The sequence below is a fragment of the Acomys minous genome, assembly GCF_964271855.1.
Source record: "Acomys minous genome assembly, chromosome: 15".
Taxonomy (NCBI): domain Eukaryota; kingdom Metazoa; phylum Chordata; class Mammalia; order Rodentia; family Muridae; genus Acomys; species Acomys minous.
Genome location: NC_140497.1, coordinates 50883983 through 50904700, shown reverse-complemented (window position 1 = coordinate 50904700; position 20718 = coordinate 50883983). Strand labels below are relative to the sequence as shown.

At 42.5% G+C, this 20718-nt stretch overlaps 1 protein-coding gene across 2 annotated transcripts in view; it reads left to right on the top strand.

Annotated features, from left to right (window-relative positions):
* Positions 1 to 337: 337 nt before the first annotated feature.
* The window catches only part of LOC311583998 (uncharacterized protein), a 37184-nt gene continuing 16803 nt past the window's right edge, over positions 338 to 20718 (top strand). The window contains exons 1-3 of one of the 2 annotated variants that reach the window (XM_084758008.1): positions 338 to 423; positions 11994 to 12029; positions 12184 to 12343. In XM_084758008.1, coding sequence (XP_084614134.1) covers positions 12341 to 12343 — 3 coding nt within the window. In that variant the 5' untranslated portion in view covers positions 338 to 423; positions 11994 to 12029; positions 12184 to 12340. The remainder of the gene's footprint in view (positions 424 to 11993; positions 12030 to 12183; positions 12344 to 20718) is intronic. The other variant, XM_084758009.1, reaches the window with a different exon arrangement.

Here is a 20718-nt window from a genome sequence, read left to right as displayed (position 1 = left end):
GAGTGCTGGGATTAAAGGCATGCTTCACCACACCCCAGCTAAAACCTACATTTTTAATCTTCGTTATCTGAGTTTTCTTGGCTTCCTCCCCAACCCAACACCTAGTAAGTGCTGAAAGACAGAAGAATCCATTATTGGAAGTTAGGCCCAGGGCTACTAAAATGCAAATCTCCAACGTCAGTGCCTTTGGCTGAAAAAAGTTTCAGGAAACACAGTATTCCTTCTGCAGACTTTAACACTAAGGGAGGGACTTTTTTTCTGTCAGCGCTTACTAGCCAATCAGAACGCGCGGGAGGACTGCCAGTCAGAAAGGGAGGCGGGCTCTTCCGGTCTCTTGGCTCAGTTCCCAAGCTGAGGAAAGGCTAGTCAGATCTCTGCGGGAGCTGTGAGGAGTCCACAGGGCATCTTGGAAGTCTGGATATGGTGAGCAAGGGGCCGCTGTCTGGGGAGGAGAGGGCGGCTGAGCCTCTGGAGCCCATGATACGGGCCTTACCTGCCTTTGGGTCGGAAGTAGTGGCTATCGTGGTGTCCTGTGAGGTCTTTTGTGCTCCCTACAACTCCCTGGGCCCACGTGGTGGCCTCGGCATAACTTAGCTCTGTGCTTTGTATCTGTGCAGAGCATCGGGAACAGGGCCTGTATGTAGAAACACCTTGTAGTCAGCATCACAGTGCTTTCTGTGCATCAGAAGATGCCAGGGTACCAAACTCAGGGCGTTGTAGTTTCTCTAGTGTCATTCGACTTTCTGCACTAACAACTTAACCTCTAGGAGTGCGATCCATTTGGAGTTAATTTCGTGGAAGTAGTAAATGGAATCTCATGTGTTCCGTAGCACTCCAGTACTAAGCTGCAATGTAGAAGATTAGAATTGACGACAGAAACGACTTACCAGTGTTTATGGGATAGTAAGTCACATAAAGTGGAATTTATGTAAGGGAGGACGGCCTCTACAACACCACAAAATATGTTAACCAAGGTCGTTAGAGATTAGGTGCTTAAAAAAAATGGATCATTCACTAGGATCATCTATACATTTGGCTCCAAATTGTAACAAAGGAGCCAAACGCTTTACAACCCACCACTAGTCCAATCCCTGTATTAAAGAGCAGATGTCTAACAAGCTGCTCAGTGCATAATTACAGGGTCACAACCAATCCTAAGGCCTGGTGTGCCATAAAAGTCCAGTTTCCCTTCGAGAAGAGCATAGTTGTGCCATATGGTCAAGAAGATCCTAGTTGACAACTATTTGGAAAGGACCAGGTCAAGCAAGTCTTTCCCTGAGGCCTTCATATGTGGAGAAGAACATAGCTCTTTCTCCCTTTTTATTTTTTCTTTTTTTCTCTCGAAACAGGGTTTCTCTGTGTAGCCTTGGCTGTCCTAGACTCCCTTTGTAGAGTCTGGCCCCGCCCGAACTCACAGAGACCCGCCTGTCTCTGCCTCCCAATTGCTGGGATTAAAGGCGTGAGCCACCACTGCCGGGCTCATAGCTCCTTCTCAAACTCAGGAAGATGCTTGGTAGATCCAGTAACAGCCTGCAGCCCAGGCCTTGGCAGCTTTCACTAAGGCCCTGAGGTATAAAGAAATAGAGAGCTCCTTCTGAAAAACTAAAAATATGTTGGGAGAGTTTGTCCTTGTCTGATTTAAGGGCCTTCCGAATCAGGGGGCGGGCATCGGGGCGGGGCTGTCTCTGTTCCTGAGACCCTGAATTCTTACGATGTGGGGCTGTTACTATCAATCACACTCAAGGCCACTGTGGCCTACGTCAGTAGTTTTCTTAAGATCCCCTGTTTTGTCCTTATGCAGCATGTGTAATTAACTCCTTTCTGTGTTTATTACATTGTATGATATTTTTTTCTTCTGTCTTCACAGAAGTGCCCCATTGCCTTCCATTTTTGCCTGGAAGTAGTATACCAGATGTCATTCTTTTTAATCAGCTTGTTTGACATGAGACCTGTCTTGCGCAAGACCTCCCCACACCAGCTCTTATCTTTTCTTCCTTCTACTTTTCCAGTCTTTCTCACCCCATGGCACATTCCCCTCTAGAATCTGTCACTGAGTAACAATCTGCTGCTTCAGGACACTCGTGTGCTTAAGAAATAGTCTTTTTGTTTGTTTAAAAGTTTTATTCCTATGTTTTATCTGTAAGTTAGACTATATTGTTTTCAGAGTCTAGTTTATTTTATACAGATGCCTGTTTCCCTGTAACGTCTACTATGTAGTCCCAATTTCTCCCTCTGAGTTGACACTCTGCTTCTATGATAGAGTTAAGGACTCCATGTTTTAAGTTCTGTTTGTAAGTGTCCTCTCTCCATTATTAGTTTGTATGTGCTTTTATGTAATGATGTTGAAGTGTGCCCGTTATTGAAGCAGTCGGTTAAGGTTTTCTTTGATTAATTAACTTTCATACACTTTCCCCTCCCTCTCCTCTTAGTCATTCCTCCTCATCGACCCCCATCCCTTCCTCCTCCCTTACTTACTCTTCAGGAAAGAGGATGCCTCTAAGGATGTCAGCCAGCCTTGACATATCAAGCTGCAGTAAGACAAGGCACATCTCCTATTGAGGCTAGACAAGGCAGTCCAGTTACTGGAAGGGATTCATAGGCAGGCATCAGAGACAGACAGAGCCCCTGCTCCAGCTATTAGGTGTCCCACATTAAGCCTATGTTACTCAACTGTGGCGGCCTAAGTACGCCCCATGGTTGTTCAGTCTCTGTGAGCCCCAGTGGGCCCAGGCTGGTTGATTCTGTCAGTTTTCTTAGCCCTCCTGGCTCCTACAGTTCCTCCCCTGGTTCTTCCACAGAATTCTTCAAGCTCCACCCAATGTTTGGCTGCTGGTCTGTTCCATCTGTTTCTATCAGTTGTTGGGTTGAGCTAGGCTCCTGTCTCTGTACATTCTGTAGACAGGGCAAATTGTAAGCTGAAGGCTTTGTGGGTGGATTGGTATTCCAATCCCATTTCATTTCTTGTGTGCTTACAGGAAATGGCCAGTTCAGGATCTGTAGCCCCCATTGCTAGGAGTCTCAGCCAGAGTCACCCTCATAGATTCCTGGGAGTTTCCGTTGTCCTAAATTGTGCCAGACCTACCCCGCCCCAAACTAATTCCACTTCTCTTTCCAGCCATCCTCTCCATACTTGGTCACTCTTGTTCACCTTCTTAGTCCTTCCATGGGGATGCCTCCATCTATCCACCCCCAATGTCTATTTTATTTTCCCTTCTCAGAGAGATTTAAGCCTCCTCCTTTGAGCCCTACTTGTTCCTTAGCTTCTTTGGGTATGTTGATTGTAACATGGATATCCTATACATCGTGACTAAAATCTACTCATAAGTGAGGACATACTATGTTTGTCTTTCTGGATCTGGGTTACTCACTCAAGATGATGTTTTCTAGTTCTGTTTATTTGCCTATAAATCATGATGTTATTGTTTTGAATAGCTGAGTAATATTCTATTCTGTAAATACACCACATTTTCTTCATCCATTCATCAGTTGAGGGACATCTAGGTTGTTCCCACTTCTGGCTATTACAAATAAAGCTGCTATGATCATAGTATATCAAATGTCCTTGTATTATGGTAGAACATGTTTTGGATATATGCCCCAGTGTGGTACAGCTGGTTCTTGAAACAGAACCTTTCCCAATTTTTTTAAATTTTATTTTATTAATTTATTCATATTACATCTCAATGGTTATCCCCTCCCTTGTGTCCTCCCATTCCTCCCTCCCTCCCATTTTCCTCTTACTCCCCTCCCCTATGACTGTGACTGAGGGGGACTTTCTCCCCCTGTATATGCTCATAGGAGTATTAAAAACAAGGAATTCCCAAAATTTGTGGGCAAATAGATTGAACTAGAAATGATCATAATGAGTGAGTTAACCCAGAAGCAGAAAAAGTCAAATGGTATATACTCACTTATATCTACATACTAGCCCAAGGGGCATGTCCCATGAAAGTCTTCACTAACCAGGAAACTGGGACAGAGGGGAGGACATCCTATTGGGACTCTAGATGAGAGAAGCATGGGAGAATGGCAAAGTTGAAGGATCCAGAGGATCCTAGAAACCTACAAGAAGAAAATTATGATAGGCAGATTTGGGCCCAGGGGTCCCGCTCAATCTATGGCACCAGCCAAGGACAATACAGGCCAATTTTCTGAGAAACCACCAAATTGATTTCCAAAGTGGTTGTTCAAATTTGTACTCCCACCAGCATGTGAGAGTGTCCCCTTGTTTTGTTAATACCTTGGCTGGATAAAGCTCCCATCTACCTAAGTGGCTACACTTATAATCTCCTGTCCCTATATAAATTGTTTAATATGTAACCTGCGGCCTGACCCAGCATATGCAGAATGCAACATCTGTTCTAGATTGCTCCTCATTGAACTGGAGTTGGATGACTATTATACTTTTTTTTGTCTTTTAAATTATTTCATTAATTTATGCAGATTACAACTAAATTGTTTTCCCCTCTCATGATTGTTGTTCTTACACAAATTTCTCTTCATTAATGTCCTAGGTTCAGCCCAGAAAGGCATATTAATTGTTGAACAGCTGTCCCTCCAGCCTTATAGACAAATGCTTCTAAGGCTCTCTCTCTTATGTTGCTTCAGGTGTCCTTAATTTTAGTCTGTACCTGTGCAGGGCTATTAGCTTTCTGTCCTCTTGATTAAAATTACATCCTTCACTTAAAATGTTTTATAGTCACAGGGTTTGATAATTAACTATTTGTATTACAAAGTCAACTGCCTATTGACTTAACAGGAAGAGAATTTGTGTGTGGAGCATGGCCTTTGCTTTCAAACCAGTATAGGAGAAATAGTCTATTGTGTGCATGGCAGGGCACCAGGGAAGGCAGTAGCTAGATCCGAGACTGCAGTTTAGTCAGCTGCAGAGTCACCATTATGAAGAAGGGCCTGAGTTAAGCAGGGTGAGCCATTTTCTAATTTCCAAACGTATTAATTAGTGGCATGTGAATGAAGACAGAGCAGACTGGTGGGTGAGCAGTTTGGGGAAGTTAGCTTGAGCCAGTGAATATCAGTTTCCAATTAGGAAACTCTGCTGTGCAGATATGTACAATCCTGGGTGACACAGTTAAGTCGTCTCAGATATTCGAGCCACAGGCCACTCCCGGCTGCAGCTGTGTGTGACAGGTTCCAGATCTCAGCAGCTATCGTTTGCCTAGGGGCAAGGCCTGTTGGTGTCTTACTAAAAGCTTTCCATCTCTTGAGGAGAGGCCTACTCTTTTCTAAGTCAATTTAACTAAGGGTTTTTTCAAGTATCTTTACATTTTTAAAAAGTCCATTATTGGTATCTCTTTTAAAGTTTCGTTTTCTTTAAAAACATCACTGCTCTAATCTCTTTGTTACGTTCCAGTGTTCCCTGGCCATTACTAATTTTACTTCATTTTCTCAATTACTATTGATGTATTTATTTTGCTTAGGTCAATGACTTCTATAGCCCACGTTTCCTTCACACCCCTTAATTGGAAATTGCTTTGAACACCTTATCCTGCTTCTACTGCCATGTGCTAGGAAGACAGTCCTGTAGCTCCTTCCAGATTGGGCCTTGACTGTTCAGTACAAGTAAAGAGACTAATGAATGATTGTCCTTGGCCCTTCCTGGCTTTTATTGGTGAATTACAAATGAGGAGGGGCCTATGTAAAAAGTGGATTCACTGGCCAACTTTGAAACTGGTGAGAGCTTTTCTGCTTTGGCAGCGCTTGGGATTACCAATGAGTATTCAGGTAATCAATTGTAGATGATCAATAAATGTCCTGACTCTCTATGTCTTGGGACCACAGACCAGGCCAACAAGAATCTGATTAAAGAACTGAACTTATTTCTAGAAACTTCTAGAAACCAAATTAGTAAAACTACATTAAAGTCAACCAAAACAGAAGATCTGGACAATCTGATGTGGCCATAACTAGTAGGATGTTATTTTTTTCTGGCTGAAAATGTACAGCCTGAGAGAAAAGGGGGAATAATCCTTGGAGTGCTCTTATGTGGATTGCTGTTAATGCCTGGCTGCTGCTCTGAAGAGGTCCAGGGTGTGGTCTCTGGGGCTGGATGCAGATGCCCTTCCACCAGCTCACTTTATCTCTTGGGTGGCCAGAGCTGATAATCAGGCTTGATGATCAGGACTGAAAGAAGAAAGAGAAAAGGGAGCCCAGGGTTTCTTCTATAGGGACTGGCTGTACTGCGGCCAAGGAGGAGACCTTAAACTGACCAAAATTTTCCTATGGCTTAGGCTGTACAAGACCTGGTGGCACTCAGAGGAAGGACAGCAGGTTACCAAGAAGAGACTTGATACCCTATGAACATATACAGGGGGAGGTAATCCCCCTCAGGAACAGTCATAGGGGAGGGGAATAAGGGGAAAATGGGAGGGAGGGAAGAATGGGAGGATACAACGGATGGGAGAACCATTGAGATGTAACAAGAATAAATAAATAAATAAATAAATAAATAAATAAATAAATAAATATTTTTAAAAAGCAGCTTCTGCCAGAAACTGCATGGGGTTGTAAATGCCGGCTCCTTGATCTGTGGACAGGCCTCCTTGTAGAGATCTCCAGTAAGCTAAAGTAAACTTAGGCTCAGGTAAAAGAGCCCTGGGTCTGCTAAATTATTTGCAAAACTACAGGGAAATAAGAAATAAGAGAGAGATAGAAAACACACCACTCACATACACATACACTCACAGGAAAAGGTGGATGGAATTAGGCATCTCGACTTCAACTGAAGCCAGGTTTCCCAATCTCAACACATAGATTTAAGAGAAAAGGTGGATGAAGTCAAGCATCTTAACTTCAACAAAGTTAAGTTTCCCAATTTTAACGCCATTTATTGTTGGTGCCTGTAGGGGACAGGCTATATGGCCAATGTTCTTCCATCTAGTCAGAGCCTCGGTTCCTATTTCTCCAGCAGTCTGCCATTTACCAGAAACCAGCTGACCCTGTCGTGGTTCGGCAGTTAGACACCTGTTGTGGTTTATTGTGGGGAAGGTCATTCTAAGACCCCCGAGCTACTCCTTCCTGGCTATAAACTAGCTTTTCCAGTAAGACTACTGGTAAGATCAGATTAAAGGCCAGTTCCCTTACGAGCAGCAGTTCTGGGAACTCTTTCCTGACTAACCAGATCTTTCACAACTTCCCTTTCTCTCTCTGGAATTTCTCTCCTGCAATTATAGCAGCTGTAAAGGTAGGTACCTGCTGGAGCATTCCAGAGTTAGGTATCCATAGCAACCCTTGCTTATGCAAATACCCATGCCTCTGTGCCTATATAAGCTTTGTGAAAATTTTCAATAAACTGGGTTTGATCAGAATCCAGACTTGCCCTCATTTCTTTGTGTCTCCTGTCCCCTCACTTGTCTGCCCTCTCCACAGGTACCCATTGAAGACCTCGCAGTCCGAAACAGGTGACCGTTATATAAGTTCATAGTGAGTTCAGAATGTCGAAGGTTGACAGGGTCTAAGGTTAATAGGGTCCGAAATTTACAAGAATATATGACTCATCAATAAGACTGACCTAACTATACATTATCCAGCTATCTCTTACTTCCTAATGAGTTCAGGACAAGAATTTTTATCTGTCTTTCATTCTAAGAAACAGTAAATTCAGACATCTCTAAGTAGTTTCATTCCAACTTAGGGTCATGGGAAGTTTAAGCCAACTTGCATATATTTATGGTGAAATACCAGGATTCCTGGTGCCTTTTGGAGTAGAGGCTTATCTGAAGCCACAAATCTGCTACAAGGCTCTCCCTAGTGAGGAATCTGGAGGTCCACAAAGGTATGCATTGCAGTTATAAACTCTCTAAGATTGTTTTAGGAGATCTGAAACAATTTAACTTTTAAAACTATTTGAGTCAAATCAGGAATTCCATAATCAGAAATTAATTCATCTGAATAACATACAGACATCTCCAACAAGATCCTGTAGGAAGTTTGCTCAATCAGAGCTGGTCAATAACCAGAAAGTAACAATTCACACCAATGCCAGATGTTTTTTTTTTTTTGGTTGGTTTGTTTGTTTGTTTGTTTGTTTTTTGAGACAGAGTTTCTCTGTGTAAACTTGCCTGTCCTGGACTCGTTTTGTAGACCAGGCTGGCCTTAGACTCACAGTGATCAACCTGCCTCTGCGTCCCTGGGTGCTGGGATTAAAAGCATGCTGGACTCCAATGCCAGATTTCAGAGAGATGCAACAAACACAATTGACAGGGTAGTCAGAGGTTGGAAGCAATTCTGGAGTACTTCATGATACATACCTTACAAATCCCGGATTACCTCCAGAGATCTCTCATGCCTACTGAATTTCACCAAATCAGTGGCTTCTGACAGCATGTCAGAGGCTAGAAGCAGTTCTGGGGTTGCATCACAGTACAGGCCTTGCAAATACCAGATCACCTCCTAGGCAGCCCATGTGCCTAGTGAGCTCCCTTAACAGGGTGGCTCTTGGCAGATTGCTGGTCCTGAGAGCACATGGAGCGATAAAGCCAGTTTATTCCATTTTTCTCAAGTACTACTGATATATTTAATTTATTTATGTTTAGGGCAATGTCTTCTATGTCCCAGGCTTGCTTCACACTCTGGAATTGCAAATTGCTTTGAACACCTAATCCTGCCTCTGCTGCCTAGTGCAGAGATTAATGTTATAATTTTTGAAAATATAATCAGATCATTTCCCAATTATTTTTTCTTACTCTCACATACTCCTCCTTGTATTCAATGCCATGGCCTTTTGTTTTTTTTGTTTTTTGTTTTTGCTTTATTATTGTTATGCTGAATTTTGACTTAAGTTTTGCAGCAGGACTTCCCAGCTGTGAAGCCAAGATATGTCCCTTCTGCACGTAAGAGTATGAAATGGAGTGGGCACTCAAGGGCCCAGTGCCTTGGAAGAGGAACAGGAAGTGTTCTGGTAGACTGGAAGAATTTCTACTAAAATAAAATTTTCCAGAATAGGGCCCTGTCTGTCCCTAGGGTCAAAGGGAAGGGCTAGGAAGGCCTGTGCTGTCTCTACTCACCTAGCTGGAGGAGCTGCTGCTATCCTGAGTCCCAGCTGGGGGCCCTAGTATATGAGAAACTCTTTCAAGGCCTAGCAGGCAGAAGAAGTAGTGTAGGGTAGACTGCGGGTCCTTCCAGGATTCTCCTCTGGTGCTGCTGTAGGGAACTGTAGGGAGACAACCAGTCATGTTGAGTGTGAGCACCACTGTCCCCAGGTCATTGGGAGCATGCCAGTTGAGCTGTCATAGCTGCTGTTACTGGGATGGACTGTGAACCAGACTGTGGGTCTGTCCATGTGGTGATCTAAGCAGAAGCTCTTGGCCTTTGATCTTCCCTGATTATTGATTCCCTGTGCATAATTAGGCTCTGCAGCCACAGCTCTGGGGTGATGCTTGTAACATGATTGTTTTTGATGTGTGGTAGAAAGACAGATTGGAAAGTGGAACATTGAATTCTACTTTCAGGTTTGTCTTTTACGCTTTACGAATAGTTTAGAAACTAGTAGAATAGTGGTGATGGGGATCATCCTTCAGCAGTACAGCAATATTTGGTTAGAAACCTCGGGCTGGAGAGATGGCTTAGTGGTTAGAAGCACTTGATGCTCTTCCAGAGGCCCAGACTTCCGTTCCCAGGACCCATGTCATGTGGCTCACAACTGCCTGTAACTTCCCTTCCAGGGACTTGATGATCTATTCTTTACCTCACTGGGTACACACACACACACACACACACACACACACACACACACACACACACACCATAGTGTATAATTACTTTTTTATTCTTCTCTCACAGAATACGTCCTGCCTGAGGCCTGTCCTCCGTCCTCTCATGTCCTCCCATATCCCTTCTCCCAATGTCCATTTCTTCTCCATTTCAGAAAAGAGCAGAAAAGAACAGAACAAGGCATAACCAGATGCAGTAAGACTGTACATAGGCCCTCATGTCAAGACCGGACAAGGAAACACAGTGGGAGGAAAAGAGTTCTGTGAGCAGTCAAGAAAGGCTGAGGCAACCCCACCTCGGCTCATGGGACTTCCACAAAAATCCCAAGGCAAACAAGCACAGCATGTGAGCAGATGGCCTAGAGCAGACCTGTGCAGGTTCCTTGATTGTTGCTTCAGTCTGTGTGGGCCCCAAGAACATCCTGAGTTGATTCAGTGGCCTGTGTTCTCATGGTGTCCTTGATCCCTCTGACCCCAGTAGTACTTTCTCCTCTTCTTTACCCTGGCTCCCCACAATCCCCCTAATGTGTGGTTGTTGGTGTCTGTATCTGTTCTCATCAGCTGCTAGAGGAAGACTCTCTGACTATTGGGCTAGGCAGCATTTATTAATATAGCAGAATGTCATTAGGAAACATTTCATTGACCTTTTGTTAAATGTCAGTCTTACAAGGTTCAGCTCTAGAAATCTGAGGCATCCAACCTCAGGTTCCTGGCCATCCAGGAAGTGTCAGGCATGGATAGTCACTCATGGCTCAGGCCCCAAGTTAGGCCAGTCATTGGTTTGTCACACCCTCAAACTCTGTGACCCACTACCCCAACATGTCTTGCAGGCAGGTCAGGTTTTTTATGGAAGGTTTATGGCTGGGTTAGTGACCCAATCCTAACACTGGGAGCCTAGCCAGGTTACAGAAGATAGCTTCTTCAGGGTCCATATCATTCATTACTAGATTACTTTGTTAGGGGCTCCTTGATAGATTTCAGGAATATTCACCTGTACTGGAATTCCACATTGCTACCTAAATGCCCAGCTATTCTATCACTTTTTTATTGTAGTCTCTCCCTCGGCCTTTCCTTCCATACACAGTTCATCCTGTTTCCGTCCCCACTCTGCACTTCTCCGCCTGTCTACTAAAAAACTCTATTTCATTTCCATCTCCCAGGAAGAGCCTTATCATCCCACCTAAAGCACTTCTCTTTACTTAGCATCACTGGGTTTTGATTGTAGTTTGATTGTCTGTTACTTAATATGGATTTGTCAGAGAGTGGATGCCAGGTTTGTCTTTTGGAGTCTGAGTTACCACTGTCATGATGATCTTTCCTAGTTGCATGCATTTGCTTGCGAGTTTCATCTTCCTGTTTTTTTCATTAATTAATTAATTTGTTCATTTTACATCCTTATTGTAGCCCCCTCCCTCCTCACTTCCAAATCCCACTCTCCCATCCCCTGCCCTCTTCACCTCTTCTCCTTCTCCTCAGAGAAGTGGAATTCCCACACATCCCATCATGCTCCGACACATCAGTCTCATCAGGCTAAGTACCTCCTCTGAGGAAGTAGATCAACCAATATGCTATAAGGATTTGTTGACATTGGAATAGAAGTCTGCAACAGTTTTGACTTGGAAAGTAGTTATCCTTATCTACAGGGAATGAAAAACCATGACTACAAACAAAACTTATAATATTTCATCTGGCCAGAGAAGGCCTCCTATTAGCTTAGACATGAATGTCTTGGCATAGCAAGTAATGATCAATCCACAGAGATTGGACAGACAACACATTGCTGGACAGACAACACAGAGACTGGACAGAAAGAAGATGCAGCTAGCTTTCCTGGTTGTCAGTACCTGCCTACCAAGTTAAACGTACATGAAATTTCCCTGACCTGAGTGTGAAACCACAGAACAACCATTTTGTTTCCTAAAAATCTATCCTTCATTGTTAATATTGTAGGCACCCTTCCACCTGTGAATCTTGGCACCAGGGTTTAGTGGATTAATTAAGAGTCTTGAGGTCAAGTGCCCTGGATCAGGCCAAATCTCCAACAGATACTGTCTTACCTAACTATAATGTTAAATTTGATTGGATGATCCTACCACCCACAGAAGCCCACCTCACCTTGTGGTTTTCACCCTTTAAATATACAATCCATTATCCCTTCAGAGATGAGATTCTGATCCCAAGCTGACCATCTCTTTTTGCCCCAGAAAATAAAACCTACATTTTTAATCTTCAGTATCTTATGTGAATTTTCTTGGTTTTCTCCAGGAACCCAACACCTACTGAGTGAAGGAAGAAAGAAAGGTGAGCTACTGGAGGTCAAGGGCAATGCTACTGAAATGCAATCCCTGTAGATGTAGAAGAAGTCTGTGGCTGGGGATGAAAGCAGCCCAAGGAAACTCTGTATTGTGTTCCTTCAGCATACTCTAATTCTAAGGAAGGTAATCTTGTCTCTCAGCACAGGCTACCAAGTCAGAACCCCAGTCAGGAGGAACCCCAGTCAGAAAAGGGGCGGCTCTTCTGATCTCCAGGCTCAGTTCTGAAGCTGAGGAATTGCTAGTCAGAGCTCTACAGGTGTCTGCTTGGGGCCCACAGTCCAGCCTGGAAGCTTCGATATGGTGAGTCAGGGGCCACTGCCTGGGATGGAGTGAGCAGATGAGCTGCTGGAGCCACTGGAGCCCGTGTGATGGTCTCTACCAGGGGCTGGGTGGGAAGGAGTGGCTAGTTGTGATATTCTGTGATGTCTTGATTTCCTTACAACTACCTGGACCCAGATGTTGGCCTCTGAATAACTGTTCCCTGTGCCTTGCTGCATGAAGAGCATTGGGAGCAGAACGGGAGCTGTGTATAGAAACACCATTGTAGTCCACTGCATAGTGCTTTGGTGCATTAGAAAATGGCGGGACTCCAAACTCAGAATCTTAGTTCCTCTAGTATCTCTAGAATTTCTGTGCTTTGTATTTAAACCTTAGGAGTGAGATCTATTTGGAGATTATTTCCCACAAGTGGTAAATGGAATCTCATGTGTTGGGTAGCACTCCACTTCTAAGCTGTGATGTAGAAGATTAAAATTGATGATGTTAAGGATTTACCAATGCTTAAGGGATAATAAGCCACATAAAGTAGAATTTAGCTAAGAGTGGGCTGCCTCTACAACTCTGCAAAATACATAATATGTTAACCATGGTTGTTAGAGACTAGTTGCTAGAAAACATGCTCATTCACTAGGATTAACTAGACATTCAGCTCCAAATTATAACAAAGGAGACAATTCTAATTTCTAACCCAACACTAGTCCAATACCCATACTAAGGAACAGGAGTCTAACAAGCTGCTCAGTGGAGCATTACAGCATCACAACCAACACTAAGGTCTGGTGTGCCATCACCGCCCAGTTTTCCTCTTGAGACAAACATAGTTGTGTCATATGGTCATGAAGACCCCAGATGACAACTATTTGGAAAGGAAAACACTGTTGTCTTGATGTCTAGCCTGATCAAGCAAGACTTTCCCGTGTGTGGAGAAGGAGCATAGCTCCTTCTAAACCCCAGGAAGATGCTTGGCAGATCCAGTAAAAGCCTGGGGCCTATGCCTCAGCAGCTTTCACTAGAGCCTGAGGTACAGAAAAAAAGAGAGCTCCTTCTCCGAAACCATGAATATGCTAGGGAGAATTGGTCACGTAGTGCTACCAGGGCCTTTTGGGAGGGGTTGCTACTGTTCCTGAGACCGCCCCCCCACAATTCTTACCACCACATGGGGCTATGCTTATCAATCCCAAGGCCATGGTGGGCTAGGTCACTAATGGTTTAAGGATCCCCTGTTACCATATGCAGCATGTTTGATTAACTTCCTTCTGTGTTTATTGCATTAAATGATTGTTTCTGCTGTCTTCATAGACGTGCCCAATTCCCTTCCTTTTTTTTTTTTTTTTTTTTTTTTTTTTGCCTGGAAGTAGTATAACAGATGTTATTCTTCTTAATCAGCTTGCTTGCCATGATACTTGTTCAAGACCTCCCCACACCAGTGTTTATCTTTTCTTCCTTCTATTCTTCCTGTTTTTCTCATCCCATGACACCATGAACCTCTTAGTGAATAAAGATTTGCTGCTTCAGGACACTTGTGTACTTAAGAAATAGTCCTGGGGATATCTTTTTTATTTGGTTAAAGGTTTTATTCATATATTTAGTATTTAAGTTAGAATATATTGTGTAATGAATCTAGTTTATTTTATACATTGCCTATGTTTTCATGTAGCATCTACTATATAGTCCCCTGATTTGACACTCTGCTTCTATGATGCAGTAAATGACTCTAGGTTTTAAGTTCTGTTTGTAGATGTTCTCTCTCCAGTACTAAACTGCTTTTTTTTTTTACATTTGAGTCCGTGCATTATAAAAATATTTTTAATTTGTTCACTTAACAACATGATTGTAGCCTCCCTCCTCATCACCTTCCAGTTCCACACTCCCTTCTTTTTACTCCAAACCTCCCCCGGCCTTTGGGGTTCGACTAAAACTTGGGAGGAAATTCACCTGTTGAGAATGCAAGACACAAAAAAGGAAAGCAAGTCTGATTGATCAAACTCCCAAACTTTATTAGTCAGGCAGCGGCTTTTATAAGTCAGAAGGCAGGGAAGCATATTGCTATAGGAACCCAGCTGCAGGCTTTTCCCAAAACACAGGAAATTCCAGGCAGGGTCATAATGTCCTGCCACACAGGGTATCTGGCTCCATCTTTGTCTAGTGTAACTGCTAAACCATAACAGGGTTGCTACATCTCTATCTGTCTTTAGTCTAACTGTTGACCCACAACAGGTGAAAGGCAAGCTCTGGGAAAAACAGAGACTTGAAGGTGCAGACTCTGACAAGATTGCTGAACATTGGCCATATGGCCTATTGTCCCCCACACAAACCTACCTACACTCGTTCTCAGAAAGGGGAGCCCTCCTCCCCTACCCTCTGACCTTTGCCTATCAAGTCTCATCTGGACTACCTGTATTTTCATCTTCTGTTCCCTGGCAGAGCCACGCCAGCAAGAAGAAGTGATCAACATGTGGGGGCCAGAGTCCATGTCAGAAGTTGTCCCTCCTTTCCATATTAGGGGACCCACAAGGAGAAATGTACTGCCAATCTGCCACATCTGAGCAGAGGTCTAGGTCCTTGATTGGTGCCTCAGTGTCTGCAGCATCCCCTTCCTCTGCCTGGATCTGTTGTCTCCACTTATCTCCTTGTGGAGTTTCTGACTCCGCCTTGTCCTTCTATTCCACAAATCTTCCATAAGACTCCCTGTGCTCCACCCTGAATTTTCACTGTGTGTCTCAGCATCTGTTTGGATCCTCTTCAGCACGGAGTCTTTAATAGGACCTCTGTGGTAGGATCCGTCCCTGTTCCTCCTCTTCAGCTGCTTCCTGTGCCTACTCTATTTATCCTTCTGAATGAGAAGTAAGCATTCTCCTTAGGTTTCTCCTTATTACTTAGTTTCCTTAGTTGTGTGTACTGTAGTGTGGTTCCCCTGTATTATTAGGCTAATATCTGCTTATAAGTGAGTTTATACCACTCCAGTCCTTCTGGGTCTGGGTTACCACACTCACGATGGTCATGTCTAGTTCCATCCACTTGCCTACCAATTTCAAAATTTTCTTGTTTTTAATAGCTGAGTAGTATTCCACTGTGTAAATGCACCACAGTTTATTTATCCATTCAACAGGCGAGGGGCATCTAGTTTGTTTCCAGATTCTGGGTATTACAAGTAAGCTGCTTTGTACATATTGAGGAAATATCCTTGTTGTATGGAAGAGCATCTTTCAGACTTTTGCCCAGTACTGATATGGCTGGGACTTTAAGGTAGAACTATTCCCAATTTTTTGAAAAAGTACCAGACTGATATCCAAAGTGGTTGTACAAGTTTCCACTCCCATCAGCAATGAAGGAGTGTTCCCCTTTCTCCACATCTTTGCCAGCATGTGCTGTCACTTGAGTTTTTTCTCTTAGTCATTCTGATAGGTATAAGATGGAATCTCAGAGTCATTTTGATTTACCTTTCCTTGATGACTAGGGACTTTTAGTGTTTCTTGGCTCTTCGCTATTCCTCTGTTGAGGGTTCTGTTTAGCTTTGTACCCCATTTTTTTTTAGTTGTTTGGTTTGATAGTTTTTAATTTCTAGAGTTCTTCATATATTTTAGATATTAGCCCTTGGTCAGATATAGGGTTGGTGAAGAACTTTGCCCAGTCTGTAGGCTGTCATTTTTTTCTGTTGATGTTGTCCTTTGTCTTATAGAAGCATTTCAGTTTCATGAGGTATCATTTACTAATTGTTGTTCTTTTTTCTTTTTTATTCATCTCATAGCATTTATTAAGCAAACTTGAGATAACCACCACACAGTGGCAAGAGATTGAGTAGCTGTTTCCAGCTACTGAAAATACTGAAATCTATCCTAATGTACAGATCATTTTATATAAATCCCACAACAATTAAAGCAAGTTACACAACAGTCTGTATTGAATTCCCTTAAAACACTCTTGCTTTCAATGGAGCATAATCATCTTCTTGACACTTGGAATTCATCTCTGTTGCTTAGTAACTATTTTCGTGTCCAGCCAGGGTGTAGAGATTGCTGTGTGCCATGGGGTTTTCTGTCGGCCTACTTTCCAAAACAACAACTCTGTCTGATCCCAATAAGCAGAAAACTCTTGTTTTATCTGAAATTTCCTGGGTAACCTCATCTGATTTGAAGCTTTTACCCTGCATTCTATGTTTCCAGAAAGCCAACACACTGTCTTGAAGGCACACTACAGACTCGATGCAGAAGTCAAAGCTTAGCCTGGAGGCCAGCTTCTTACTTGACTTTAGTTTTCCTTGTAGATTCACAATTTGTACAAATTTGTCTAAACACACCAAAACAGTATCTCTCTCTAGCTGTGTCACATGAATGGAACCCAGCTGTTGGCTGCCTGCACCGATTTCTGTGAACCAGGAAGATGCAGAATTCAAGTTGATTGTATCAAATTAACTACCTGGTTTTAATTCGCACCTTTGCTGATGGCTATGCAAACCATGGGGTACTCAGTAATATACTCATGTCATTAGCAGAAAGAAAAACTTTTCACCTCTGCTCTCACAATCTTATTGGTTTTTTTTGAACAAGGCAAAAAACCAGGATTAGCTGCCCATATCCAAACTCATAGGTTTCCTGACCACATCCTGCCAAGAAAGTTTGCCTTAACCTCACAGATCCCCGATCTGAAAGGCTGCCACAGATGCTGCATGGTTAGAAACCCTTACATGGGACATAAGTACATCTGCAAAGTTTTGCAGTCTGGGATTGTTCTGCGTCAGTGGTGTGAACCGATGCAGAAATTCATGTTGATAAAGCATTTTGATTTTCCTCTACTGAGTCAACTGAATGTTTTTGAGATGTTGATGATAACTGTTGATCTTAATGCCTGAGCTATTGGTGTTCTGTAGAGGAAGTTGTTTTCTGTGCCAATGAGTTCAATGCTCTTCCCCACTTTTTCTTTTAACCAATTTAGTATGTTTGGTTTTATGTTGAGGTCTTTAATCCACTTGGACTTTTGTTTTGTGTAGGGAGATAAATAAGTGTTTAAATGCATTTTTCTACAAGTAGACATTTGTTAGACCAGCAACATTCGTTGAAGATGCTTTTTTTTTCCATTGTGTAGTTTGGGCTTCTTGGTCAAAAATCAGGTGTTCATAGATATGGGGGTGTATTTCTGGGACTTCAATTCAATTCCATTGATCCTCCTTCTTATTACTTAAGGTTTTTTTTTCATACAGGTCTTTCACTTGCTAGGTTAGAGTGATACCAAGGTACTTTATGTTTTTCATGGCCATTGTGAAGGGTGTTGTTTCCCTAATTTCTTTCTCAGCCTGTTTGTCTTTTGTATAAAAGAGGCCAACTGAGTTTTTGAATTATTGTATATCCATCCCCTGTTGCTAGGAGTCTTAGCAGAGTCACCCTCACAGTTTCCTGGGAGTTTCCATTGTCCAAGATGTATAGCTTGTCCCAACTATTCCCACACACAACTAATTCCATTTTTTCCAGCCATCCTCTCCACACTTGATCACTTCTGTCCCCATTCCAGCCCATCTTCCATGGGGTTCCCTTCATCCATCGACCCCCCAATGTCTATTTTATTTTCCATTCTCTGTGAGATTTAAGCATCTTCCCTTCAGCCCTACTTGTTACTTATTGTCTTTGGGTCTGTGCATTTTAACATGGCCCTCCTGACCCTTTTTGCTAAAATAAATGAGTACATACCATGTTTGTCACTCTGTATCTCAGTTACCTCACTCAGGGTAATCTTTTCTAGTTCCACTTATTTGCCTACACAAAACATGTTACTTTTAATAGCTGAGTAATATTCCATTCTGTAAATATGCCACATTTTTTCCCATTCTTCGGTTGAGGGACATCTAATTTTTTTTCCAGTTTCTAGGGATTAGAAATAAAGCTGCTGTGACCATAGTTGAGCACATGTTCTTGTTGTTTGGTTTTGAGTATATACTCAGTAGTATAGCTGAGTCTTGAAATCTAACTATTCCCAATTTTCTGAGAAGCCACCAAACAGATTTCAAAAGTGGTTGTACAAGTTTGTACTCCAACTGGTATGTGAGAGTGTTCCCCTTTTTTGGAAACATCTTTGCTGTGTAAGCCTGTCTCCATGTCCAGACTTATAGTCTCCTATCCCTACTTAAATTGTTCCAAGGGTAACCCAGGGCCTGAAGCTGCCTATATAGAATGCAGAATCTCTAATAGATGGCTCCTCATTGAACATTAACCAGAGCTTGATTCATGCTAATCTTCAGGAAATTTTTCTTCATTAATTTCTTAAGCTCATAAAGATCTTTCTTCCTAGAAGGCAATGTTAAACGTTGAACAGATTTATCTCCAGCCATATAGAAAAAAATATTTCTGAGGCTATCTCTTTTATGGTGCTTCTGATGGTGTTGATCCTACTCTATAGCTGTGCAGAGCTTGCTGTCCACCTGATTGAGTTTAAAATTTGTAAAGTGTTTTATCATCACAGAGCTTTATAATTACCTATTTGAGGTACTCAATCCACTTTCTATTGCAGCAACAGGAAAAGAATTCATGTGTGGAGCATGGCCTTTGCTTTGAAAATAGAATAGGAGAAATAGTTTATTGTAAAGACTACTACAGGGGGAAACAGGGTAGGCAAAAGCTGGATCAAAGACTGTAGTGTAAGGTTTTCAGCTGGAGGGGTCACCTTATGAAGAAGGACATGATTCCAACAGGGCAAGTGAGATTGTAATTTCCCAGCATGTATTCATTCATGCCATGTGAATGAAGACACTGCGGATTGCGGAGCCTACAGCTTGGGGAAGTTAGCTTGAGCCAACGAATACTGAATTTCTCATTAGGGACCGCTCCTATCCACATAAGTGCAATCCTGCTTGACACAGTTAGGTCAACTCAGAGGTTTGAGAGGCAGCCCACTCACTGGCTGTGCCTGTGTGTCACAGGTTGCACATCTCAGCAGCTCACATTGTGCGTAGGGCCAAGGCCATTTGGTAACTTCTTAATGGAATTCCCTGTACTAAGGAAAGGCCTTCTCTTTTCCTAGCCAATATAGGACTTTTAAAATTATGTTTACGTTTTTAAAAAGTCAATTATTGTTGTCATATTTACAATTTTATTTTCTTTAAAAACATCACTGCTTTAATCTGTTTCTACTTTAAGTGTTTCTTCGCCATTAATTTTATTTTTCTCAAGTTTTTGTGCGTGTGTGTGCTTATATCAATGTCTCCTATAGCCCATATTTCCTTCACACTGTGAAATTGGAAATTGCTTTGAACACCTAATCCTGCTTCTGCTGCCCAGTGCCAGGAAGATATTATTCTCTGTCTGTTTCCTTGGTCCACAAACCAGGCAATCAGGAATCTGATTAAAAACTAAAGTTGTTTTTAAAAACCAAATTATTGTATTTAGACTACCTCACCATAAAAGAAGAGCTGAACAAATTGATCTGGCCATGCCTAACAGGACTGTTGTTTTTCTGACTGAAGATGTACAGCCTGAGAGAAAAGGTGGGAGCAATCCTTTGTTTGCTGTTTTACAGATTGCTGGTCCCTGGAGCACATGGGCCCATACCACAGGTTTCAACTTTAAATTATTTTTTTGAACTTTATATTGTATCATTTTCAAATTCTTTTTCTTCCCTCCAACGTCTCTTCCTTGCATTAAATTTCATTACCTCTTTGTTTTTATTATTGTTTTTTTCTCCTTTATTAATTTATTCTTGTTACATCTCAATGGTTATCCCATCCCTTGTATCCTCCCATTCTTCCCTCCCTCCCATTTCCCCCTTATTCCCCTCCCCTATGACTGTTCCTGAGGGGGATTACCTCCCCCTGTATATGTTCATAGGGTATCAAGTCTCTTCTTGGTAACCTGCTGTCCTTCCTCTGAGTGCCAACAGGTCTCCCCCTCCAGGGGACATGGTCGAAGGTGAGGCACCAAAGTATGTAAGAAAGTAATATCCCACTCTCCACTCTACTGTGGAGAGTGTTCTGTCCATTGGCTAGATCTGGGTAGGGGTTTAAGGTTTGCCGCCTGTATTGTCCTTGGCTGGTGACTTAGTTTGAGTGGGACCCCTGTGCCCAAATCTGCCTATCATAATGTTCTACTTGTAGGCTTCTAGGACCCTCTGGATCCTTCTACTTTGCCATTCTCCCATGATTCTCTCATCTAGAGTCCCACTAGAATGTCCTCCCCTCTGTCTCTGGTAAGTGAAGGCTTTTGTGGGACATGCCCCTTGGGCTAATATGCAGATATAAGTGAGTATATACCATTTGAGTCTTTCTGCTTCTGGGTTAACTCACTCATTATGATCATTTCTAGCTCAATCCATTTATCCACAAATTTCGGGAATTCCCTGTTTTTAATAGCTGAATAGTATTCCATTGTGTATATGTACCACAGTTTCTTTATCCATTCTTCTATTGAGGGACA